The sequence below is a fragment of the Gopherus evgoodei genome, chromosome 6, assembly GCF_007399415.2.
Source record: "Gopherus evgoodei ecotype Sinaloan lineage chromosome 6, rGopEvg1_v1.p, whole genome shotgun sequence".
NCBI lineage: Eukaryota > Metazoa > Chordata > Testudines > Testudinidae > Gopherus > Gopherus evgoodei.
Window position 1 is genome coordinate 78901362 of NC_044327.1, and position 27034 is coordinate 78928395.

Sequence of the window (27034 nt, forward strand, 5' to 3'; positions counted from 1 at the left end):
TGTTGTTCAGCCACTTAGATTAGCGGTAGCGGTCAACTCGGCCGTTGTGTCTAGAGTGTATCGCGTTTCCAAGGGGAAGCTGGAGCGGCGGTGCCGCCGTTGTTGGTGCCGGTGACGGCAGGGGAAGCCCACTGCGGCTTAGCCCGGTCTGGGCACGGGACCATGAGTTTGGCCTTGAGGTCGGTATGGATGGAGCGAGGCGCCGGGGTCTGAGCCTAGGCTGTGACCGGCCGGGACCGAGCGCCCTTGCTGAGGCCGCTCCCCTCCAGGGCTACTACCCCAGTGGGCGGGCCCGGGCAGAGAGGGGAGGCGGGGAGGAAGGGCCGGCGTTGCTCAGTGACTGGGGCGACTCGGGGCCCCCGCCCAGCGCTGGGGCTTTGGCGGCACCTTGGGGCCCATGTATCCCAGCTCTTTGCCGCCAGTAGCTGCCTGCTACAGCCTACCCTTGTGTCAGGGCCCTTCCCCTCTGGCGACAGGGCTGCCCGGGGGGGCAAGAGGGGCAATTTGCCCCGGGCTCCGCAGGGGCCCCCACGAGTTTTTCGGGGGCCCTGGAGCGGGGCCCGGAAAACTCTTGCGGGGCCGGGCCCTGGAGCTTTTTCCGCTCCCGGTCTTTGCCGTCGAGGGGGGTCCTTCCGCTCCAGGGCGGAAGGCCCCCCCCACCAGTGAACTACCGCCGAAGCGGGACCTGCCACTGAAGTGCAACCCGGTCTTCGGCGGTAATTCGGCGGCGGGGGGCCCTTCCGTTCCGGGACCCACTGCCGAAGTGCCCCGAAGACCCGCGGCGGGGATCCCCCCCGCCAAACAGGGCCAGCTCTAGACATTTCGCCGCGCAGGGGGCGCCCTGCCGCTTGCCGGTCCCGCGGCGCCGGTAGACTTCCCGCAGGCACGCCTGCGGATGCTCCACCGGAGTCGCCTGCCGCCGACGGCCCCAGGCCCCCGGAATCCTTTAGGCGGCCCTGCCTGGCGAGACACGGGTTTAGCGTTTTGCAGGACTCCTGCCGGTTTCAAGGTAGCAAAAAAAAGGCCCAGTGCGAAGGCATGAGGCCGTGGGGAGCGTCTGGCACAGCATCGCAGCAGCCCTTCGGTGACCTACAACCCTCCTGCATGCTAACTGTGTCCGCCCCCTCGTCTGCCCGTGACAGCAGCCCACACCGAGCAATAGTCATTAAGATTAGCTAAAGTATTTAGCCGCTCAGGGTGATACCTCCACAGGATCAGTGCGGACCCCTTGGGCAGATGCGGCCTTAACGCTTTGGTTAAGCTGTACAGACTATTATTTAGTAAGGGCTGTTGCCATATGTATGTACAAGACCCATAAAGTCCAGCTTTTTTGATTCAGTTTTGCTTCAGAAACTTCATTGTTAAAACAGACATTTCGTTTTAAATAATCATAACTTTGCAATGACTTTCAATAAGTTTGTTTTGCCTGTGAGAGCAGCTAGGCATCAAAAATAAATAAGATTTCAGAATCTAGTGTTAAGACATCATCTTTCCTGTTGCATTTCTCATACTGTCAATACAGTAAATAATAGGATACATGTGATTAGAGCTTTGTAAAGCACATATTTGGCCAAATCCTGCATTTTGTCTGTATAAATCAATACATTGGTGCACCTGTTTTTCAATTTTCCGATATACTGAGTATGTACTCAGTGCATCTGCAGAATGGGAGGGAAAGGTGGTGCTAGTAATTTATTATTTGCATTTCAGTATTGTACTAAGGCCCTTTTCAGGATCAAACTTCCATTTTACTAAGTGTTAAACAAATACTTGGGTAGACACAGTACTGTCTCCAAAGAACTTAAAAGGTATCGAATATATTTAAGTTTTTAAAAAATGTGAACTTCATTCCTACAGCTGAAGAAGTGAGTAAAGTTGGAACAATTTCTCAAGGTTTATGGTTGATATTCCATCACTGACAAACTTTAAATCAAGTTTGGATCCCTAAAATGGATGCTCTAGAAATTATTTTGTGAGAGTTCTATGGCTTGTGATAATACAAGATGTTGGACTAGATGATCGCAGTGGTCCCTTTTGGTCTTAGATTAGAATCAATGAAGGGTGGATCTAAACTACTTTTCCACGTCCCCACTCTATAGCTAACTGTGGGCTGTTTTGGGCCTTTCATAAAGTACAGAAGCCTGGAGCTGGAATGCACAAAATTTTAATGGCTGGAGTGGTCCCATACATAAACTCTTCACCAGCTAGGGATCAGAAGAGTGCAAGGTGGGTTCAGCTGGTGCAAGCCTTAGTTTTTCTTGTATATGCTTTGTTTGCACTGGTACAGCTACACCATGGGCTGGTTGCTGATGACGGAATCCCAAGTATAAATGCTTTGAGGTAGCAATTTTTTGTGCTGTTGTACGATGCCAAGCCCAATGGGATTTTGGTGCATAATGAGCTCCTAGATGCTATTGCAATACATGTAATACATAATTTATAATAGGAGAAGTGTAGGGTTTTGGTGAGAGTTCCTGGTATAAGGTCACCATGGAAGAAAGCATGGAGATGTTTGTGTGAGTAGCAAAGAGTTGTCTAGGCTAGTGTTACTGACAAAGTAAATGGGGCGAGGAAAGGTGAGAGCAAGTAATTTCTGATAGGGTACTCTGTCATCCATCAGAATTTTCTGCCCTTTTTCCAGGGGATGAAGAGAAGCAATTTCTGTAAGAGTATGCAGTAAACAAATACTCAGTGAACACCCATCACAGGCAGCTGTCCCACCTACTCATTCAGTAACAGTTCTCTAGCACAAAGTTTCTCAAACTGGGGGTCAGGACCCCTTAGGAGGTTGTGAGGTTATTACGTGGGGGGTTGCAAGCTGTCAGACTCCACCCAAACCCTGCTTTGCATCCAGCATTTATAGTGTTATAGATTAAAAACACTTTTTAATATATTTAAGGGGGGGGCGGTGTCACACTCAATGGCTTGCTATGTGAAAGGGTTACCAGTACAAAAGTTTGAGAACTACTGCTCTAGCATCATGTCAGTAGCCCTCATGGAACAGTCACCAATGCATGCACATGCACGCAACCCAACACCAGCCAGTCCATACAGTGAACTCCCTCTGCAAAGAAACACCTCGCATGCAGCAACAACTTGAGTGAATACACTCATCTGCAATCCAGCATTCTTACTGCAAGCTAACACCTTTATCCTGAACAAACACCCTCAACGCATATCCATATCCAGTAACACCCCAGTAAAATGCCAATGTGTGTGTATACACAGAGGATAACAATACCTTCAAGACTGCTTCAAGACTATCAAAGCAAACATCCCTGTGCGCAACCTGACATTCCCACTTTAAACAGATACCCTCCAAGCAAATTTCCCTGGGGTCATCCATCAATATCTCCAAACTGTACTCAGTCCCCCTTAGCAAACAATCCTCTATATCCAAACAACACCTGCACCCCTTATCCTGAATCAACACTTCTTCCCTTTAACAAATACCCTTGTGAATGCACTATACAGTAATCACTAGGGATCTACACACTACCGTAATCCTTTAACATCCAAACAGCCTTACTACTGGGAATGAGTGACAGGGGATGAATCACTTGGTGATTACCTGTTCTGTTCATTCCCTCTGGGGCACCTGGCTCTGGCCATTGTTGGAAGACAGGATACTGGGCTAGATGGATCTTTGATCTGACCCAGTAGGGCCGTTCTTATGTAATCTAGCACATGTATCCCCAGCATGTAACAACCACTCCTTGCGTGTGCACCAGCTGACCCTTTATGCATATCTTGTGTGCGCAGGCTTCCAGTTCCACGCTGTTGATACTTCAGCAGTAGCCATCAGCCACTATCATGTTCACAACATCCTCACAGCTCTCACTCACTACATGCATGCTATACAATATGCTGTATCCATATTTTTCAAGAACTTCATCTCTCCTCACATGCCAAGAGAAAGAGAGATGTACTTGCACAATATTTGCAAATATTTTCTTTAAAAATGTGCAGGGGAGCAGAAAAAGCCTTAATGTGTATGTTTTAAAGGATTTTTTAAAAAATCTTTTGTGCATGCTATTTATCTAAAGAGTACTGTATTAGAAATTGGAATTTATAGATACTAACCACTAGCATTCTCACCCCTGGACCTCAACTTGCTAGTGCAAGGCTTTCTTTATAGTAGGGTATATTTCCTAGAATTTCCCACCATTGCTACTGGCACCGTTGTCTCAGCTCCATATGTGGTAGTGACTTTTGGGAGAAGTCATGTAGGCAAAGCGCTGATAGCTGTTTGCTGTGCTGTCTAAACTTGTGCTCTTGCTACCTCTTAGGGAACTCAACAGAAGGTAGCAACAGTGGAAAATATTTAGGAACAATTTTCTAGTGTAAGCAAGGCTTGAAGGTTTTTGGCCATTAACGGTAGCTGTAGTGACCAGAGGCTGTATGTTCTTTGGGCCTACATTTGCAGCCTCCAAAATGTTCCAATCACTTCATTTTTAACCACAGTTAGCAAATAAGCTTTCCTCAGGGCTACATCATTTCAATTGCCACTCCATCTCTCCACTTCAATTCACCTGTGTGTTGTTTCAGGAATCCTTTTATTTGTTTCCTCTTTTCTGTGATTTTCATCATGTAGTGGATTTCTCCTGATGTTTGTGCGAGTATCTTATGTTCACAAAAAGGGGTGCTTCTTTTCAAGTTTTTGGAGTGTCTTTGGTCATGCTTAGAAGTTACCTTAATTTACTTTGAGACTTTGGCTACCTGGATTTTCTTTTTTGGGATATCCTCAGCTCTTGCTATGGGGCACGTCAGCACTGTGTCTAAAGATATCTTTTTGGCATTATTATTTATAGTGCAGTAGGGTCTTAGATGCTCCAGCTAAGACAGGTGTCCCGTTGTGCTGGGCACTGTACAAAAGTGTATATATAGAGAGAGCCACTCGTCCCTGCCTTGGAGAGAGAGAGGTGACAGACAAAAGGTGAAAGGGAAAACATGTACACAAAGGTAGTGACTTGTTCTAGCTTACACAGCAGGTTAATAGTTAAAGGCAGGATTTGAATCTGGGTTTTCTGGCCTGGATCACCAGGCCACTGCCCTGTCACCTAGACCAGGGGTGGCCAACCTGTAGCTCCAGAGCCACATGTGGCGCGTCAGAAGTTAATATGCTGCTCCTTGTATAGGACTGATTCTGGAATTGGAGCTATAGGTGCCAACTTTCCAATGTGGACAGGAGGGGGGGTCTCAACCCCTGGCTCTGCCACAGGCCCTACTGCCACTCCACCCCTTCCTGCCCCCTACGCTTAGCCTGCAATGCTCTAACTTCTCCACCCACCCAGAGCCTCCTGTATGCCAAGAAACAGCTGATCGGGATGTGTGGGGAGGGAGGGGGAGATGCTGATCATCAGGGTTGCTGGTGGGTGGGAGGTGCTGGGAGCAGGGTGGGGGAGCTGATGGAGGGCTACTGACATATTACTGTGTCTCTTTGGCAATGTAAATTGGTAAATTCTGACTCCTTCTCAGGCTCAAGTGGGCCACCCCGACCTAGACCATATGCTGCCTCTATGCTTTGATTTGTTAGTTAATTTTTTTTTACATAAGTTAAGGTACCTTAAAAGTTTTATGATCCTTCAGCAACTTTACTTGAGGTCCCTTAGTACTCTGTTAGCAGCTCTTGGTGCATTGTCTTGGTGTTTTCAGCTATTGCTTAATGCCATTTTGGCTTTCTGTTTTGGTGCTGTATCATAAGGAATCTGTCAACTGCCTTTGATGCCATTGACCATGAGATATTGACCAGTATGTGAACCCTAGGTGGAGAGAGTTGGGATGGAGTCTCTCTGGATAGTATCAGAGGGATAGCCGTGTTAGTCTGGATCTGTAAAAGCAGCAAATAATCCTGTGGCACCTTATAGACTAACGGACGTTTTGGAGCATGAGCTTTCGTGGGTGAATACCCACTTCGTCAGATGCATGTAGTGGAAATTTCCAGGGGCAGGTATATATGTGCAAGCAAGCTAGAGATAATGAGGTTAGTTCAATCAGGGAGGATGAGGCCCTGTTCTAGCAGTTGAGGTGTGAAAACCAAGGGAGGAGAAATTGGTTCTGTAGTTGGCAAGCCATTCACAGTCTTTGTTTAATCCTGAGCTGATGGTGTCAGATTTGCAGATGAACTGACCGGGGTTATTCTATCTACTACCCAAGATCCACAAACCCGGAAATCCTGGATTCCCCATCATCTTGGGCATTGGCACTGTCATCGAAGGACTGTCTGGATATGTGGACTCTCTACTCAGACCCTGTGCCACCAACACTCCCAGCTATCTCCGTGATACCACTGATTTCCTGAGGAAACTACAATGCATTGGTGACCTTCCAGAAAACACCATCCTAGCCACCATGGATGTAGAGGCTCTTTACACAAACATCCCACACACAGATGGAATACAAGCGATCAGGAACAGTATCCCTGATGATGCCACAGCACAATTGGCTGCTGAGCTCTGTGCCTTTATCCTCACACACAACTATTTCAAATTTGATGACAATATATATCTCCAGATCAGTGGCACTGCTATGGGCACTCGCACGGCCCCACAATATGCCAATATTTTTATGGCCGACTTGGAACAACCCTTCCTCAGCTTTCGTCCACTCACGCCCCTTCTGTACCTACGCTACATTGATGACATCTTCATCATCTGGACCCATGGGAAGGAGACTCTGGAAACATTCCACCATGATTTCAACAGCTTCCACCCCACCATCAGCCTCAGCCTGGACCAATCTACACAGGAGGTCCACTTCCTAGATACCACGGTGCAAATAAGTGATGGTCACATTACCAACACCCTATACCGAAAACCTACCGACCGCTATGTCTACCTTCATGCCTCCAGCTTCCATCCCGGGCACATCACACGATCCATTGTCTACAGCCAAGCACTGAGGTACAACCGCATCTGCTCTAACCCCTCAGACAGAGACCACCACCTACAAAATCTCCACCAAGCATTCTCAAAACTACAATACCCGCACGAGGAAATAAGGAAACAGATCAACAGAGCCAGACATGTACCCAGAAGCCTCCTACTGCAAGACAAACCCAAGAGAGAAACCAACAGGACTCCACTGGCCATCACATACAATACCCAGCTAAAACCCCTCCAACGCATCATCAGGGATCTACAACCCATCCTGGACAATGACCCTACACTTTCACAGGCCTTGGGTGGCAGGCCAGTCCTCGCCCACAAACAACCTGCCAACCTGAAAACATATTCTCACCAGTAACTGCACACCGCCCCATAGTAACTCTAGCTCAGGAACCAATCCATGCAACAAACCTCCATGCCAACTCTGCCCACATATCTACACCAGCGACACCATCACAGGACCTAACCAGATCAGCCACACCATCACCAGTTCATTCACCTGCATGTCCACCAATGTAATATATGCCATCATCTGCCAGCAGTGCCCCTCTGCTATGTACATTGGCCAAACTGGACAGTCTCTACGGAAAAGGATAAATGGACACATATCAGATATTAGGAATGGCAATATACAAAAACCTGTAGCAGAACACTTCAACCTCCCTGGCCACACTATAGCAGACCTTAAGGTGGCCATCCTGCAGCAAAAAAACTTCACGACCAGACTTTAAAGAGAAACTGCTGAGCTTCAGTTCATCTGCAAATTTGACACCATCATCTCAGGATTAAACAAAGACTGTGAATGGCTTGCCAACTACAGAACCAATTTCTCCTCCCTTGGTTTTCACACCTCAACTGCTAGAACAGGGCCTCATCCTCCCTGATTGAACTAACCTCATTATCTCTAGCTTGCTTGCACATATATACCTGCCCCTGGAAATTTCCACTACACGCATCTAACGAAGTGGGTATTCACCCACGAAAGCTCATGCTCCAAAACGTCTTTTAGTCTATAAGGTGCCACAGGATTATTTGCTGCTCTCTCTGAACAGGCTCCAGTCTTTTCTTGTGAGACATCTCAGCTGATAGTTTGAGAAATTGCTTGTATTACTTGTAGGGGCACATAAGATTGTCATCCCCTTTTCACATGTCTTTGAGACTACAAGGATTGGTGAGTAGAGATGGGCTATTCTGATGAGATCCACCTCTGCCTATCCTTTCTGACCCTGCCAGTGTAGTGGAACAAATGACCCATTTTCTGCTTGAGGTGAAGCTTTGACAAGACCTAACTGGCTGAAAAGAGGCAAGATTGAAGTAATATTGGAAAGTTGGGGGTTACAACCAGAAGAACTAAAAAGAGCTTTTTGGGGGGATGGAGGGTGGGGGTCTGCACCATTATTGGAGCGAATGGGCTGCCATTGGTAATTTATTTGTAGTTCAGGCATCTTAGTTCCTGGCTTTCTCCCAGATATTTAGGTAGTAACTGTGGCTCATGGTTTTTTCTTCTGCTTTGGCTGCCTTTGTCACCACAAGACTATACTACTGTAATATACTCTACACAGTGCTACATCTTGAAACCATTAACAAGCTGAAGCTAATGCAGAATCGGTTTGCTCTGCATATAGTTTCCCAGCTTGTGCTTATGAAACATGCTCCATTTTCACTATCTTCTTGTTGCCATTCCAGCAGAATTTAGGATTTTAAAGTTTTAACCCGTAAATTGCTAAATTTATGCATTTCTTTGAAGCGTTATTTGCTGTTTGGAGAATTGTACAAAAGAAGTTTTATGGCAATTTTGTGTAATATTGTAACCCAGAGTATAGAGTAGGTATCTTTTTTTATAAATATAAATAAATAAAAGAAATGATTTAAGATCTTGTTACCTGAGAAAGTGCCTCTCTAGCTGTGTGAAAACACATATTTATGATCATGTGAGGCACTCCCGGTTTAAATGAAAGGGGCTACCGACAGGGCATTTTCCACGAGGGGTACTGATCTGGAGTTCACTGTCCCACTTTGGTTTGCCAGATTTATCAGTATTCCAGTAGTAAATTAAAACCTTAGTAAAACCTTCTTGGTTTAGTCTCTTGGGCCATTTGGGGAGGATTTGAAAGGAGGGATTTAGTGTGGTCAGATATGGAGTGATTATGATTATTATTGTGTTGGTGTGAAAAGTTATATGGAGCTGTATGAGCAAATCATTAGATGTGTGGATTTTGAGACTGTATTTATTTATTAATTACTGTTAGAGCGCCTAGAGCAGAGGGGGGAAACTATGGCTCGTGGGCCACATCTGGCCCATGGGACTCTCTTGCCCAGCCCTTGAGTTCCTGGCCCTGGAAGCTAGCCCCCGGCCTCTCCCCTGGTGTCCCTCCTCCTCCATAGCCTCAACTCTCCGTGCCACCAGCGCTCTGGGCGGCAGGGCTGCAATTTCCTGCCTGGCAGCATGGCTGCAAGAGCCGCTGGCCTGCTCCAGTGCTTTAGACTGCACGACAGCGGGGCTGGCTCCGGCCAGGCGGCAGGGCTGGATCCGGCCAGGTGATGGGGCTGCCAGTCCTGGTGCTCTGAGTGGCATGGTAAGGGCACAGGGAGCCGGGTGGGGGGGTTGGATAAGGGGCAGGGAGTTCCAGGGGGCAGTCAGGAAGCAGGGGTCGATTGGATCGGCATGGGAGTCCTGGGGGGCCTGTCAGGGGGCAGGGGTGTGGATAGGGGTCGGGGCAGTCAGGGGACAGGGAGCAGGGGGGTTGGATAGGAGGTGGGGTCATGGGGGGGCAGTTAGGAGCTGGGAGTTCCTGGGAGAGGGTTGTCAGGGGACAAGGACCAGGGTGGGTTGGATGAGTCAGGGATTCTGAGGGGGGCAGCCATGGGGCAGGAAGTGGGATGGGGTGGATGAGGGCAGGGGTTAGGCTGTTTAGGGAGTTTGCCCACTCCTGCCCTAGAAGTATGTCCTAGATACTATACTACAAGTCTGTATAAATAAATAATCCTTGCTGTGCCATAGAGTCCCTCTTCGGGTTTGGGCAAGTCACTTGTGCCTCTCTTCCTCATTTTTCTTCTTGTGCAAAATCGGTAGAATATCTGTATACCTCTCAGGCATGTTGTTGTATTGTTTACATTTGTAACGTGCTTTGAAAATGATAAATCCTATTATTATTTACAATGAGCTTATTTTTTTTAACTTGTAGGAATGATCTTGCGGTAGACAAAACCAGAAGGAAAAAAAGAAGAGAACTGACTGAAGAACAGAAGCAAGAAATTAAAGATGCTTTTGAGTTGTTTGACACAGATAAAGATAAAGCAATAGATTATCATGAATTAAAGGTAACTTGTTTTTCACTTAACTTTTGATTGGCTATATTTCTAAAAGAACTCCCACATTTAGACAGGTAAATAAATTGGCCTTATTTTCAGGAGTGCTCAGCATCCAAGATGCTGTATAAATCAGTGTTCTCTTGATACTGCATCATGTTTTCTGGAGGGCAGTACTTCTCTTATTATGTAACTAGTAGGGCTTCTCTGGGAGGAAATAGCTAGCTAGCCTCCTACAGTCGCTTTGTGAATGCAATGCTAGAATGAAGAGAAGAGAGTTATTTACTTTGTGACTCCTGTTCTTTGAATGTCTTACCTCTGTAGAGCCATGCAAACTCCCTCCTTATTCCTCCAACCACTTGTTTCAAAACTCAGCTAGTTTAGGTCTTCTGAAGGTGGTGGAGAACTGGGGACTGTTGGTGGGGGGTCGGGGTGTATGGATGTTTTATACCTTTGGACAGTATAGTTAGGACTCAAGGGAAATACTTGCATCCACATCTCTCATTATTGTATAAAAGGTTCAATATCTGTATGATTAGGTATTACCTACACTGTGGTTCTCTAGATGAGACAGTTGGAGAACAGAGGCATATAAGACAGAGTAACTCCCTTTCCTGTATAACCCTTATCTGCAGTGGAGTTTGCATGTGTATATAGTGGGAAAGGATTTGACAAGTGTGATTTAGAGTGAATGCCAAGATTCTTAATTTAGCTGTAGAAGGGTAACTACAAATGTTCACAGTTGAAATAAAGAACACAGTTCCCCTCTAAAATGCATAGCTTTATGTAACATTTCCTTCTTAAAAGGATTAAGAGACGTCTGATCTATATTTTGAAGGTTTTATATTGTTGTACTTCTGTTTTATTCCAAAAGGTGGCAATGAGAGCCTTGGGTTTTGATGTAAAAAAAGCTGATGTACTAAAAATACTTAAAGATTATGATAGAGATGCAACAGGCAAAATCACCTTTGAAGATTTTAATGAAGTTGGTACGTATATGATTTTAAGTACATATTGAAAGTTTTGTTTACCTCTGCTGCTGCCTGATTGCATGCTTCTGGTTCCAAATGAGATGTGTGGTTGACCGGTCAGTTTGTAACTCTGGTATTCAATACTGTCATTGCAGTTGATTCAAGATGGGTGGGAAGAGGTCTTAATGGAAGATGTTCAGTTTAATAGACTTTGACCCTAGGTCCCCTATCTATCAAAAGGAAATGTTAAAGAAACACTTCATTGCCAGCGCACACATGTGCGCTCTCTCTCTCTCCCCTTCCTGCTATGGTTTTGGGGCTTTTTGCATTTTTCTTAACTTAGCTAAATTGATTCATACCTCCCTACTCTTTGTACTGCGGCTACATATGAGGAGTGATTTTTCTGGAGGAAGTACTCTTTGTCTGTCTGATAGGTGCTGCTTCTGATGAGATAGAATTTCTCTTTTCTTATATGTGTGCTTTCCTGTTTTTCCCCTTTTATCCCTTATGTTCAAACAGTTTCTATTCTTCTGTCCCTATTCCTGCTTTGAGTGGCCATGAGGCAGCTCAGCTGGACAGAACCACTTACAGCATAAGAAGGTGATACTCTTGTCTGAACTCATCTCTAAACTTTGAGTCAATTTCAGCTCTGGTGAAAATCAGTTGGCCCTTTCTCCTTAACTGGTATGGGATACTTCATCTAGCTGAATGAACTGGACTGAGTGGAGGAATGTGAGATACAGGAATTTACAGCACAGTAAAATTAGTTAGCCACATTTTGGTTTCTCTGATGTAAATTAGAAGGGAAGAAATACACCTTAATCATCTTCACTACTATACTGCAAATTGTTTACTAGCTTAAACATAGGAATGAACCACAAAAAACAAAATGAATAAAACTATTATGTTTGTTTTTGGTTTATAAAGTTAAGAACCCTCTTTGAAATTTGCATATATTTTGTATCTTTAATTGACATACATTTTGTATCTTCAGTCTTTTAGGATAATATGTTTCAATTAATTTTTTGGAGTGCTCTTTGGATAAGTAAATCTAAATTTGTCAAGGTCAAAGGACAACTAAGATGATTCAAATAATGTAATGCCTCTATACATACATGATTATTTTAAAGCTAAATCAATACACTCAAAATTTTCAGCAGAGCCACAATAAATTTGTGGGCTTAGATCTAATTTTTTCCTGTCAAGTTCACTAAACCAGACAGTTCATTCCATCTGCAAACAATAGCAAGTTCTAAATGGTTCTGTAAGCCCCAGCAGGGGTGAAGTATTTATAATGGCTTGTTGAAAGTCATAAATAGCAAGTCCTGTAATACAAGACTTAGCAGGTACAAAGTGTGAAGATGTTTTCTCTGTTTCCAGAAATGAGTGAAGCAATTACTAGTGAAATATTTTGACACGACAGATTATTTTGTCTTGCTTTTCTCTGCTATAGGACTCACAAATGGATGTGATAAAAAGAATAATCAAGATTGATTAAGCCTTCCTGGATTAGTGTCTTGCTTTATATAGTAAAAGCCTCCTCAATGCCTTGGGGGGTTGGGGCTTTTTTCATAGATTACAAAGCCATAAGGGATCATTGTAATCATCTAGTCTGACCTCATGTATAACACAGACCATAGGACTTCCCTGACTTGATTCCTGTTTGAACAAGAGCACATCTTTTAGAAAAACATCCGATCTTGATTTAAAAATTTCCAGTGTAGGAGAATCTACCCTAACCTTTGGTAACTTGTTGAAATGGTTAATTACCCTCACTGTTTTGTTCTTGTTGCAGTTTGTATCATAGCTCTCATTTTTAGATACCTATGCTTTTTAGTACCCAACTGCTTCTCTCTCAGTATCAAGAGGATTCCACAAAATTTAGAAGCAACACAATCACATTTATACATCCTGCATAGTAGAGCTCTTCCCAGAGCACCAATTTGAAAGAGACTATGGCTGTGTAGACTTAGCCTCCTGCAGACTAGTACTGTGGGAAAGGTCTACATATCAAAAGTACAAATGAGGTTAAACTGCTTTTCAACCTCCATTGTAATTGGACATACCACAAAGAGAAAGATATACAGGGAAAATAGAAGGAAATAAGATAAACAAGTAAATAAATAAATGTGGCATAAGCATATTGAACTAAACTAGAAAAATGCAGCAGTGAAAGTGTAAAGTGCTGTTAAAAAGTATATGTCCAGTGACTCTCCACCCTCAACTTTTATATTTCTATTTACCATATATACTCATTCATAAGCCAGATATTTTTGGTAAAAAAGTGATGCATCATAGAGTAGGGGTCGGCTTATAAACGGGTCTACACCAAAATTTGATGATTTTAAACTCTATGGCAGTGGTTCTCAAAGCCAGTCTGCCGCTTGATCAGGGAAAGCCCCTGGCAGGCTGGGCCGGTTTGTTTACCAGCCGCATCCGCAGATTGGGCCGATCGCGGCTGCCGCTGGCTGCAGTTCACTGCTCCAGGCCAATGGGGGCTGCAGGAAGGGCAGAAGTGGGGTCATGGTGAAATGAAGTTTGAAACCCCCTGTCCTAGTCTATAAATTATGCCCTGAAAATGTAGGTATTGGGAAGTGACAATGATTAAGGCACTTTTGCTAGAAAAAGTAGAAGGAAAGGCAGATTCAGGGTGGTTCCCTGAAGCTTCCTTTCTAAGACTATACCATCTCAGTTGCTGTCAAATCTGAAGTGCACAGTGCTGAAGAGACTTGGCTTAAGTTTCCTCTTCCAGACTGATCCTTTTTCTGTTTTGGAATAATGCTGCACTAGCCATGCAGTCCTCCAACTGGCGCCTTTGATTATTATACAGCAAACATTTAACATCCTAATCAGACATCTTGTCTTCACAGGAGACAGTGTTTGAAGACAGTCTTCTTTTCTGGCCCAATCCTAAAATTTAGTGTTGATATTAAAACTGAATGGAAGACATGAAACAAAGATGAGTCTGGGATATTCAACAGATCTTAACTTAGGAACTGTGCAAAAACTGTTGTAACTAACTAGAAATACCAATGTTTAAGCCTTTAATAGTAAATTAAAAATGCCTCTTTGAAAGTTAAGAGAAATCTGAACAGGTGAAATAGTTTTAAAAACTAGAAGCTTAGGAAAAAAGGACTAACTTCACTTAGAAAGTAGAGCTGGGACACTGTGAAATTGCCATTTTTTAAATAAATGGTATCTTATTTTCCCTACATTAGTGACAGACTGGATATTGGACAGAGATCCACAAGAAGAGATACTCAAAGCATTCAAATTATTTGATGATGATGACTCAGGTAAAATAAGCTTGAGAAACCTGCGCCGTGTTGCTAGAGAACTGGGTGAAAACATGTCTGATGAAGAACTACGAGCTATGATTGAAGAATTTGATAAAGATGGAGATGGAGAAAGTAAGTGTTGAACTGAACAAAACAAAACTCATCTTGCCTTGTTAGTTTTGTCCCAATCTTGACTTAAAATGTGGTTCTGGTCTGAGAAGTGACTGTAAAGTGGTCAGTGTTAAATTCTTTGTCTTTTAATGACTTTCAGAACAAATTTGCTTAAGTTGACAAAATAAGAGATTGATTACTATTATTTATTTAATCATTTCTAACTCTGCAAACACATCTTGAGACCTGAAAGTTAAGTTGGGTTCTTTCTTGTTTGAATGTGATCATCAGTAACTCCGATACAACTGGGGTATATTAGAGGTCTAGTAAGGTGTGGAAGTAATTGAGTCAGACATGGAACTTCATTATGCCACTTCTAGAATTGAACTACACTGCAGTAATTTCCACACAAATCACGAAATACTTAACTGAATTATTGAATATGGTGAAATTGATAAATCCTAAAGGAAAATCACAAAGGATGTCTCTGAAAAGGCCATCCATAGGAGTAAGTGCTATATCTATTAGCAACTGCCACTAAGGAGTTAGTGAAGGACTGTTAGTTAAGTATCTCAGGCCTAAACAGGCCATACATGAACACATCACATAGCTACCACTGCTAGGAAACAAGTGATGATGATAGTAGTTAGTTTTTCTTCATCAGTTAGAATGCTACTCTAATCAGATACTTTCTTTTGGGACTATTTCATCTTTAAATGGGGTGACTGTAATAATGAAAAAGTCCTGTGAGTTCCTTCAGTTTAAGTGGATTTGGTACTCAAAAATTGCTACATTAATAATGCTGTAGGCTGAAATCCTCAAATTATCTTCAGAATAGGTACAGCACACAGCTGTAGATGAAAGTCTCCTCCTTCCTCTCTTCCCCCAACCTCTCCCTGCCCCAGCATCTTCACAGTTGACCTCAGTGCGCTTTTGAAAAGAGGACTTCTAAGGTTGAGAGAGTAGTTCAGTCTGCAAGCATATTAAGTCCTTGGCCTCTTTACTGAAGTTACCAACAAGGGTGCCAGTTGTGATGGTAACTTTTGTTATGTGTACACCTTGTAAGCAGGAATTGAATAGAGACCACCAATTTATTTCGCAAAGATAACTGAGTTGTAACTACTTTGGGTCACTGCTGACGTTTCTGAATTAAAAATGGTGACCTAGAAGTGAAAGTCTCCAGTCCTATTATCCACTGAACCATTCATTTTTGTCATTAGGTATTCAAGTACAGGAATGTATGTAGGAGACTGACAGCATAATATTGATCTATGACATTGTTTTTCTGTAAGATTTTGTGTTTCTTTCAGTTCTCTAAAGCAAACTGATGCTGTTTCTTACACTTAAAGATTCATTCTGAAAAAAATAAATCTGTGAATCGTTGTTCTATTTAGCTCCAAACATTTGGGCTATGTAACAAAATCTTTTCATCTTTGCTATAACTCTCCCTGCTGAAAAAATATCTAAAACTGACTACTAGTATCATTTTTAAAATATACTATAACTATAGAAATAACACCTCTTTTATGTTAACAGCCCTCTTATGTTAAAATGGTATTGTTTTGTGCTAGAACAAAGGTCCACTGACAACCAATACTAGTTTGTCCCCTTTCCCTCCCATTAGCGGAGGCTACCCAAATCTACTGGTTCTGTCCTTGGAGAGCAGAAATGGCAGTTGAAGTACGGCTCCAGAGCATCATTTTCTCCTCTCTAACAGCTTCTGTGCTGGAGCTTCATGAGGTCAGGTTTCTGTGGTATTTTGGGACCGTGAGTGGAACAGCATATGAAATCCACGACTTCCAACTACACTAAATCACAACTTAATACTGCTTGAGCAGCATTCAGTCTCCTGTAGCCTCTCAGTGGCTTCTACTGCACCAACACTTTTATCAGCAATAGCAAAGCTCCAGCAGAGAAGTAAAGGAGAAAATTCTCCATACCTTTGCCTCTGCATCTGCTTCAGCCCCAGGAAAGGGGTCTGTAACTTCAGCCTCGTTGCTCGGGACTGAAGCCCTTGGGCTTGGGCTTTGGCTGTGGGCCCCAGCAAGTCTAAGCCAGCCCTGACGACCCCATTGAAATGGGGTCACGACCCACTTTGAGGTCTCAACCCACATTTGAGAACCCCTGCCCTACACCCTAGTGGCCGAGCTGCATGGATACACTTTTTGATATCAGCCAGTGAGGTAGAATTTGGTAAGACTGAAAAGAAGCCCAAGTCCTAGCTATTTGATGATCTACTGCAGAGGTGGGGAACCTTTTTTTCTATCAGGGGCCATTGACTCACAGAAAAAAATAAATCGTGAACCACACGCAGCCACACAGAGTATGAAGGAGGGAGTGCGGAGGCTCATGACTTCCCCCTGCAGCGGGGCAAGCCAGTGCTCACGGCTTCAGCCCCATGGGGTGGCGCGGAGGCTTGGGACTTCCCCTAAGGTTTCCACCCTTACCCTGTCCTCTGCCCTGCCCCTTCCCCGAGGGCCGGTCACTTCTCTGTGGCCCCACCCCCCACTCACTCTAGTCCCCCACCCTCACTCACTTTCACTGGGCTGGGCGGGGAGGGAGTGAGGGCTCCACCTGGGGGTGCAGGCTCCAGGGTGGGGCCAGAAATGAGGGGTTCAGGGTGCAGGATAGGGCAGGGGGTTGGGGTGCCAGAGGGGGTGTGGGCTCCACTGGAGGTGTGGGCTATGGGGTGGGGCCAGGGATGAGGAGTTGGGGATACAGGAGAAGGCTCTTGGCTGGGGCAGAGGGCTCTGGGAGGGAGTTCTGACCTGGGGTAGGGGGTTCGGGGTGCAGGGTCTGGGAGGGAGTTTGGGTGCGGGAGAGGGTTCCAACCTGGGGCAGGGAGTTTGGGGTGTGGGCTCCGGCCTGCTTCAGGCAGCTCTCAGTTGGCGGCGTAGCACTGCTAAGGCAGGTTCCCTGGCTTCGCACTGCTCCCGGAAGCGACTGCCATGTCTCGCCGGCATTGCGGAGACGTGGCTAGGCAGCTGTGCGCGGTGCATCCCCCTCCCCCCAGCTCCCATTGGCCCAGGTTCCCAGCCAATGAGAGCTGCACAGTTGGGGTTGGGGGCAGCACATGGAGTTTTCCTGATCACCCCTGCACCTAGGGGCCAGACATGCCGGCTGCTTCTGGGAAGCTGCGCAAAGCTGACCAGACTTTTAACGGCCTGGCAACCCTAGCTCCCCCCACAACAGGGTGAGCCGGCGCTTGCGGCTGCAGCCCTGGGCGGGGGCATCAAGGCTCGGGGCTTCCAGCCCACAGCGCAGAGACTTGCTGCAGGCCAGATTAAATTAAGCAGAAGGCTGGATGCTTAATTTCCCCACCTGATCTATGGGTCTGCCACTAAAAATCATGATTGTGATGTACAAGCTGTCTAGGACAAAGGGTTCCAAGCTGGGACTCTGCTGGGAGGCAATAGTGACGTACTGGAAAACTGGCTTATTTGAGTCACACGGTGTGAATGCATCTTGAAAAACAGACTATACACTTAAAATTGTAATTATCCATTACATGGTGACATGCAGCAAAACACAGGTCACGTTTTTCAGGAACTTTTCACACATTTCAGTGGCTTATGTCCTATGTTGGCAGATTTGTAGCTTGAGGGGTAAGCATATGGCACAAGAAATGTAATGCTGTACCTGCATGAGCTAGTTCTTGTTGTCTGAGGGATTCTTCAGATATATTCTAGGTATGGTATTTTTCTCTCTCCAAAATAATAAAAATGCACTGGAACAGCAGTACACTAGTAGCACAATTTGAGACTCAATTGGTATTTTGACCTGAACTCTCAGTTGTTGAGAGTTCCTGAAGAGGCAGTGTACTTCCTATGTGGGAGACCTTTACACTATGCTGCAGTGACCTTTGGTCAAATGCAGGATAAATATTGCTGGGCTCTGAAGGTAGACCAGGCCTCCTTGATTGGCAACCTCAGCCTGATGATTGTTTTGGAAAAGGTTTAATTAAATCACACGAGTTCTTTTGGAGTTTTGTGAACACATAGGGGAAAATGTGTCGTAATTTTTTTATAAAAGCAGCAAAGAATCCTGTGGCGCCTTATAGACTAACAGACGTTTTGGAGCATGAGCTTTCGTGGGTGAATACCCACTTCTTCAGATGCAGAAGTGGGTATTCATCCACGAAAGCTCATGCTCCAAAACGTCTGTTAGTCTATAAGATGCCACAGGATTCTTTGCTGCTTTTACAGATCCAGACTAACACGGCTATCCCTCTGATAATTTTTTTATAGACACTTTTAGGGTTGGATAACACAAAATATTTTAAAAAACAAACGTATTTGTTATGGTGACTCAGTGCAAAGTGCTTTTGACACATTCAAAGAGATTTAGTTAGTAAATTAAAAGAAACTCATTCTCTAAATATAGTATTAAATGGCTTATATTTTCCATGTTTATGTTGAAAACAAATCTCTAATCTTATCAGTATTCAATGCAATGTCACAATTACTATGAGATAGAACCTAATTTTTAGTAAAGATGGGGAAAATCCAAAAGCAAGTAATAGAAAAACAGGGTTTTTGCAGTATTAACGAATATTGTCTTACCCAAGCAACAACTGTTCTAGGTACTCTGACATCTTGTCTCCTTTGGGACATATCAACGGGTTTGCATTTTTATGTTCTAGTTCTGTGCAACTAATTTCAGGCAGCTTACATAGCAAGTGTTATGATGCAATAGTAGCCTAAAGCCTATATCTCTCCGCTTTGTTTATATGACTTCCATTGCCATAATATCGGAGCACCTACTACAATATTTTAAAATTAAAAATAACAATGGATCTTTCTTGCTTCCTATAAGAGGAATAGCTTGATTTAAGTTATAGGGACTGGTGTGCGAGTGGGAGTGTTGTATATCTGTGTGTATGGAAAAATTAGAGCGAAAGCTAAGCAGAAATCAGCTAAATAAGCCCCTTATCTGTTTTAATGACGATGAAGGCCTGATCTACTCTACAGAATTGGGTCAGTGCAAGGCAGCTTACGTTGACCTAACTTAGTAAGCGTCTATGCTAAAATGTTCCTCCTGCCACACCGACTTAACTCCACCACTGTGAGAGGCATAACCCTTAGGTCAATGTAGTTGGGTCGACCCAGTGTCAGTGTAGACACCATGTTATTTACGTTGACTTTAGTGGCCTCCAGGAGATGTCCCACAATGCCATATGGTGACTGCTCTGGTCATCATTTTGAACTCTGCTGCCCAGTGGCCAGGTATACAGGTGTACACCTCTCCTCTCTAAAGTCTTGTGAATTTTTAAAATTCCATTTCCTGTTTGCTTGGTGTTGAGAGCTCTCTTAGCGACTGCCTAGCTGACCATGCAGGCTCCATGCTGCAGACAGGATCCTGCCTGGAATACACAGGAGTGGCGGATCTCCTGGATCTGTGAGGAGAAGAGGCTGTGCAGGCACAGCTTCGATCCAGCTATAGAAACATTGATATGTACAAGCAGTTTGCTTGGGTTTTGTGTGTGTGTGGGGGGGGAGGGAGCTAGGGCTACAGGAGGGGCCCACGGGAATGCAGTATGAAAGACAAGGAGCAGCGGCAAGTGTTCCAGAAGGCAAAGGAGTCTAACAGTCACTTTAGTGCAGAGCTGCAGACATGCTGCTTTTACAAAGAGCTGCATCCTCAGACTCCACAATTATTCCCAAGAGCCCTGTGGATACTTTGGAGGAGCCGGAGTTACAGGTCCCTGGAGAGAACAGTGAGGAGGAGGAATATGGGAGACAAGCGACCGGGGGATCCAGTGGTTCAGCAAGCCAGGATGTTTTTTGACTCCAGAGCAGTCAAGCGCGTCCCTGCAGTCCAGCATGGGTGAGCCTGATGCAGGGGAAGTAATCACTGATAAGTATGCAGTTTGCTTTGATATTGCAGTGATATGTCTGTTCATTTACTCTTTTTTAATCATGCTAGAAAAGATAGTTAAATATCCAATAGAGGTAGAGTTGCTCTCTTGTTCTCATTCCCATGTACAGTTAGGCAGAGGGAGCCCTGCAGAATAGTTTGTTAATGTGCACCAGGATGTCCCGTGAATCTTCTATAGAGATCTTGAGGAAACTTTCCTGAAAGTAGTCTGCAATCCTCTGCTGCAGGTTTCTGGGGAGGGCTGCCTTATTTCTTCTGCTGCGGTAGGACATTCTCCCGTGCCACTCAGTAGTTACTTCAGCAGGCACTGTTGCAACGCACAGGGTAATAACATATAGCCCCAGTCTGCAGTTGGAAGTGTGAAAGAACTGTTTCCTTTCAGCCTCTGTTACCCTCCAGAGTGAGATATCTCATCTGAAATCGCCACTGCCTGTGGAGAATGGTGTCAGTATTCAGTTCAACTGTCAGATCTGCAGGCATGTGAGCTACTCCCTGCCCTTATTGTTCGAACTCCACACGCATCCCCTCCCTGGTCTGTACTCACCATGGCTGGGACACCTGCCGTGCTCTGTGAATCCCCAGAAGGAGTGAGAATGTAGTGCTTGCAACTTGTGTGGATCGAAGGTAGTGAGTTCATTATACCAAGTTTCCATTTATTTTGTGAATATACTCATAATAGAACCTCTGCATGTTGCTGCTGGAAATGTGGCCTTGACAGTCCCACCATCCACACCAGCGGAGCAACTCAGCCAGATAAGGAGAAGGAAGAGGACATAGGATGACATGTTCCAAGAGATCCTGCAAACCTCTGGTGCTTCAGATAATCAGCACAGGTCTTGAAGGATCGCCCTAGCTGACAGAGCAGACAAGGATTTTACTGCACACATAGCGCTCATTACAAGGTTCACATTGGGGTGCAAAAAACAATGTCAGATCATGTTACAGCAACACGCGTTACTGTATCTCACTATTGAAATGGTCTTTCAAAGCCTCCCTGGACGATATAGCTCCTTATTGAGCAATTCTTATAACTGACAGCTGTTCCACCTTCACCCCAGGAAACTTTTTTCCTTCTTTGCTACACAGATATTATGAAGCACACAGCAGGAAGCTATAACATTGGGATATTTTTTTCACTGAGGTCTAATCTCATGAGAAGACACTGCCAACAGCCTTTCAAATGGCCAAAGGCACATTCAGCTGTCATTCTGCAGCTGCTGAGCCTGTAGTTGAAGTGCTCCTTGCTGCTGTCGAGGTGGTCGGTTTACGGCTTCATGGGCCACGGGAGAAAGGGGTAGACTGGGTTTCTAAGGATCAGAATGGTAATCCTTTGGTCTGGAAAGAAAGTCCCTGCTTGCAGCTTTCTGAACAGGCCTGTGTTCTTAAAGATGCAAGTGTCACGTGCGTTCCCTGACCATCCCACACTGATGTCACTACAACGTCCATGGTGATCTACCACTGCTTGCAGTACCATGGAAAAGTAGCCCTTTATGTTGATGTACTCTGTGACAGTGCGGTCTGGTGCCAAAATAGGGATGTGTGTGCCATCTGTTGCCCCACTGCACTTCTGGAATTCCATTGCTGCAAAACCCATCCACTCTGTCCTGCACATTGGTAAGAGTCACAGTCCTTCACAGCAGGACACAGTTAATGGCCCTGCATGCTTGCACCACAGCAACCCTCACGGTGGATTTCCCAACTCCAAATTGATTCCCGACTGATCAGTAGCAATCTGGCATTGCAAGTTTCCATGCAGTGATTGTCACTCACTTCTCCACTGTCAGTGCAGGCCTTATCTTATTTTGGTGTCACTGTGCTGGAGAGCTGGGGTGAGCTCTGCACAGAAATCCAGAAATGTGGCCTTGTGCATCATCCTGTACCTGCATAACATTGTGATCTCGCCCATCAGTGCTTGGATCTTGGGCCCAGAACTGGCATCCCACCATCTGCAGCTGCTCTGTGAATGCCAGCAACATTGAATTTTTTCTTTTTATGTCCCACAGCAAGCTAGCCTCCAAAGAATTGGGTCGTGGTCCCTGTGGCTCCTCTGGTGGCTCTGCAAATACTGCGGAATCAGGTGCCCTGTGCTCTCAAAGCTCATCAGTCTTGCAGAGCTGTGCAGGATCCATGCTTCTCACACATAGAGTGAACGTGTGGGTTTGTGGGACTTTTGAAAAGAGGCATAGAACATTATGGGATGCAGACAAAATTATGGGATGGAGAAAATATCATGAGACATTGAAACCATGTTCGCCATCACCCTGGTGCAACTCATTTCCCCCCCCCCGAGACATTGCAAACCCTTCCCAAAACACCCTGTGTTAGGTGGTAGCAAGTTGCACAGTGGGATAGCTAGTTATGGTGCACAGCTCTCTGCATCAATGCAGGCGCTGGTAGTGAGGACATGCATCACTGACACAAGGAGCATAGCATGGATACGCAAATGTGATTTAATTACTGTGGTGGCTGTACGTTGTTGTAACTTAAGTTGACTTAATTTTGTTGTGTATACTTGCCTTATATTTTAGGAATGTGGGCAGAATTTGCAGGCCACTTTGGTAACTTGCTAGGTGTGAAGGGCTACACCTAGTGTCTTTTTCTGAGAACAAAATTGACTGATTGATTAAAGTCAAATTCTGACCCCTGAATTTACATTCGATGTGGCTTGGTAAAAAGCCACTATGGACTCTCAGTGGATCTCAAAACTAACTATGTAAAGCTGGGGTGGGCAAACTACAGGGTGCAGGCTGGATCTGGCCCGTGAGCTGCACAATGTGGCTCCACCATGCTCTGGCTGGGGCGCTGGGTCAGGGGCCTGACTACGTGGCTCGGCCCCACTCTAGCCTGGGCACTGGGTTGGGGGCTGCACCACATGGCTCCCGGAAGCCGCGGCATGGCCCCGCTCCGGTTCCTATGCACTCCAATGAGAGCTGCAGGGGTAGTGCCTGCAGATGAGGCAGCGTGCAGAGCCGCCTGGCCGTACCTCTGCATAGGAGCCGGAGAGGGGATGTGTGTGGATTAGCTTTAGAGGAGTATAGTGATTGGTGGAGTTACCTCTGATGTCAAAATGGCTCTTCAAGAATTACTTCAGCTCTAGGTCTGAACCTCTATGTAACAAAGGGGTTCTCAAACTGTGAGTCGGGACCCCAAAGTGGGTCACTACCCCATTTTAACAACAAGGTTGGTGTTGGCCCTGGTCCCCAGCAAGTCTCAAACCCAAGTCCCAACGCCCAGGGTTAAGGTTCCATGCCCCCTGCCCAGGGCAGAAGCCCTTGGACTTCAGCTTTGGCCCCTCCCCTGCCCTGGGTGGCGGGGTCCTGGGGTGGTGGGACTCGGTCTTTGGTCCTTCCTCCTGGAGTCATATAGTAATTTTTGTTGTCAGAGGGGATCACAATGCAGTGAAGTTTGAGAACTACTGATGTAGCCTATACAATCATAACGATTGGATACAACAATCAGTAATAACTTCACTTAGTTACAGCCTAATTTCTTCAACTTTAGCTTGTGTGTAAGATTTCAATTAATTTTAATCATATGGAAAGTTTGAAGCATGGTTGTTGTGATGTTTCGCTCCATATTCTTTATGAAAATATGCTTATAATATGGATACAACATAACTGAGATATACTTTATGCAAGATAGGTCTTGTAAGGTATCATTGGAAAGGTTAAAATTTACTGAATGTGATTATCCAGTTTGTATGCACGTATCACTTTTGCATCTAAAGTTAGGAATATGAACTATGTAACAATTACAATTGGGTGTGTATTCGGAAGACACCCACCAGACAACAGGCCATCAGATTTGATGGGCTATCAGGAAGGAACAACAAGACCATGAAGATACTAATCTCTCCCTCTCCTGGGAGGCATCCGAGGATGTAACTGTGACACTGCTAAGTCAGGTGGTCTTGTCACCTGATACTAAACATTATCTGGGACTTCTTGTAACTTGCCACTGAAAGGGAAGGGGAGTCAAGTTTGGGAAACAGGATTCCTGCCTTATGTCTTATTTAAGAGTGGAGAGGAAGGCAAATGGGACTCCTCTTGTCCATGGCCTGTCTGCCCAAGAAGAAAGACTGCTAAAGACACCTGAAGGAACAGCGGAAGAGGGGGTGGGGGTGGGAGTCCAGACTGAGACAGGAGTCCAGTCTGAAAAGAAATATAACTGGAACCCTAAATCACGGAAATTTTGCAGCCTGTCTAAAATAACATTTAGGGTAAGAAATTATCTTTTGTAACCTGCTTCTTAAGTATATTGAGCTTAGCTTGCGTATTTTCTTTTATGTGCTCAGTAATCTGCTTTGTTCTGTCTCTCTTATATTCACTTAAAATTCACTTTTTTTTTAGTTAATAAAATTATTTCTTGTCTATGATATAACCCCGTTTGGACAATTCACAATTGAGGGGGGAGGCAGTAAGAGGCTGTGCATACCTTCCTTCACATTGAGGGAGGAGGCAGATTTCGTAATATACCTTTTGGGTCTGAACTCCAAGGGAGGTGGACACGAGTGCTGGGGGCAAATCCCTTAAGCTGAGCCTTTCCAGAACTGTTCTCAGTGTCTGTTTCGTTCTGCAGTTGGGTGTGGCCCTGCCTGTGTGTGTGCTGGAGGAGGCTTAATAGCTTGGCTCAACAGGACAGGTAAAAAGGTGCCTAGGTGGGCATAACGGGCAGGTTCAGTGGTATCTTAACACATCAGGTGGCATCCTAAGGGGGACAACCCATCATAGTGGCATAGTAGGCAGGATAGTTTGCACAGCTTATTGCCCTGAAACATTGGTGGTGGTTTTAAGTGTGGTGACTAGAGAACAGACAAAATGGTTACTGGTTTGTTTATTTTGGGGAAGGGAAGTAGAGGCAGAAAAACAGCAAAATGAGTGAAAGTGAAGCTATCAAAAAGTTGGAGTGCTACAGATTGCAAGTAGAAGAAAGCGAAAAATGCATTACAGATAGTTAGTTAGAATTAAAACAGATGGAAATTGATGAACAAAAGGCTGCACATCAGAGGGCCCTGGAACTGAGGCAGCTATAGGCTGATAAAGAAATGGAGGCAGATTTCATAATAGAACTTTGGGTCTGCACTCCAAGGGAGTTGGACACATCAGTGCTGGGGCAAGTTGCTTAAGTTGAGCCTTCCCAGAACTGATCTCAGTGTCTGTTTCGTTCTGCAGTTGGGTGTGGCCCTGCCTGTGTGTGTCCTGGAGGAGGCTTAATAGCTTGGCTCAGCAAGACAGGTAAAAAGGCTGCCCAGGCTGGCATAACAGGCAAGCTCAGTGGTATCTCAGCACATCAGGTGGTGTCTTAAGGGGGGCAACCTGTCACAATTGTTAGTCCATTATTAAAATTATCTGGGGCAAAGGAAAAACTGCAACAGAAGCTAAATTTCTTAAGGATCCAGTTTAATTTTAACTCAAACTAATTAACAAATTTACTTGTAAATTCATTATAAGTACTATAATTTTGGGGAAGATAATGTATTTTTCATACATAACAAAGTAATTGAATCCTGCTTTAAAGGCAAACTGAAATTAGACCATAACCATGAAGAGACTCTAACATCTCCACAGTGAAAGGTTTTTTTCCAACGATGAAATGCTGAATACATTTAACATTTCCTCATAACTTCTCCGTTGTTTCTGTATAAGAGTGATCAGAACTGTGCACAATATTCCAAATTGGACTTTTACAGTCTCTTTAACAGTTTATCTTTTTTAATTACTTTTTATAATAGGTAAATAGAACTATTGCTATGGCAAGATATTGTTGTGCACTGAGCTTTTGACTTCAATGACTTCTATAGTAATGCCTAAATACTGAACTTCTGGCTTATGTTTTTAAAAATTGTGAAAACAATGTTGTGAATACATTTTGTGTAATGAAGAGTCTTAACTGGTTATAAATTGGAAGCAAAAAATCCAGACCTATGTTTATTAACTTCAATGTGCATTGATTGGATCAGTATCTAAGAATACAAAAGGGAAGCTTTAAAATAAAATGTGCAACATATACATTACATATTTTTCTGTCATTATTATAGACCTCTACTGTGTTTGTCTAACTACCTTCTGTCTCTCTTACCACAGTCAATCAGGAGGAGTTCATTGCTATTATGACTGGAGACGTTTAAAGTTCAAGAAAATGAACTCAGCAACAAAAAGGGAGGATTATTGGCTGTTAACATTGCAGTTGCTATCTTATGGTTCTGTTTATTTCCGTAGCTGGACCCATGCAAAAAAATTACTTTTCTCAAAGGACCAAAAGAAACATAAGTTTTATGTACTGATACTTCAGTAATTTGTAACATTAATTTTTAGAATAAACAATGTTAAGTTTTTGAAATGTTTGAGTATTCATTTGTAAAATAGCTTTGTATGAGATTTCTAAATTAAATCATATTTTAAAAATCTTTTGAAGTTTACTTTGTTAGCAGTAGCTGTGGCCTTAGTTTTGATATATAAAGTTTTGACAAACTCCCATTTTTAATAAAATGTTCTTTTATTATTGGTGTTTGAAAGTTTTGTTTGTTTGTGTTTAATCCAAAACTGAATTATACTGTAACTTAAATTGTTACTTTTGAAAAATAAAGCTTATTTAAGACTAA

At 44.3% G+C, this 27034-nt stretch overlaps 2 protein-coding genes across 8 annotated transcripts in view; one reads left to right on the forward strand and one right to left on the reverse strand.

The window, feature by feature from the left end:
• POLR3G (RNA polymerase III subunit G) overlaps positions 1-3613 on the reverse strand; it is a 39661-nt gene extending 36048 nt beyond the window's left edge. Inside the window, exon 1 of one of the 2 annotated variants that reach the window (XM_030565663.1) lies at positions 3572-3613. The gene's annotated coding sequence lies outside the window, so the exon portion shown is untranslated. The remainder of the gene's footprint in view (positions 1-3571) is intronic. The other variant, XM_030565665.1, reaches the window with a different exon arrangement.
• On the forward strand, positions 1-27034 carry CETN3 (centrin 3). Of its 6 annotated transcripts, XM_030565659.1 has the most exons (6): positions 10032-10208; positions 11071-11185; positions 14386-14577; positions 25012-25074; positions 25605-25667; positions 26517-27034. In XM_030565659.1, exons 1-6 carry the CDS (start codon positions 10047-10049, stop codon positions 26558-26560), a joined length of 639 nt encoding a protein of 212 aa, XP_030421519.1. In that variant the 5' UTR covers positions 10032-10046; the 3' UTR covers positions 26561-27034. The 6 variants fall into 6 exon arrangements, with proteins under 6 accessions (XP_030421518.1, XP_030421519.1, XP_030421521.1 ...); XM_030565658.1 differs by lacking the exons at positions 25012-25074; positions 25605-25667; positions 26517-27034 and adding exons at positions 1-179; positions 16181-17068 and having other exon boundaries at positions 10073-10208; XM_030565661.1 differs by lacking the exon at positions 25605-25667.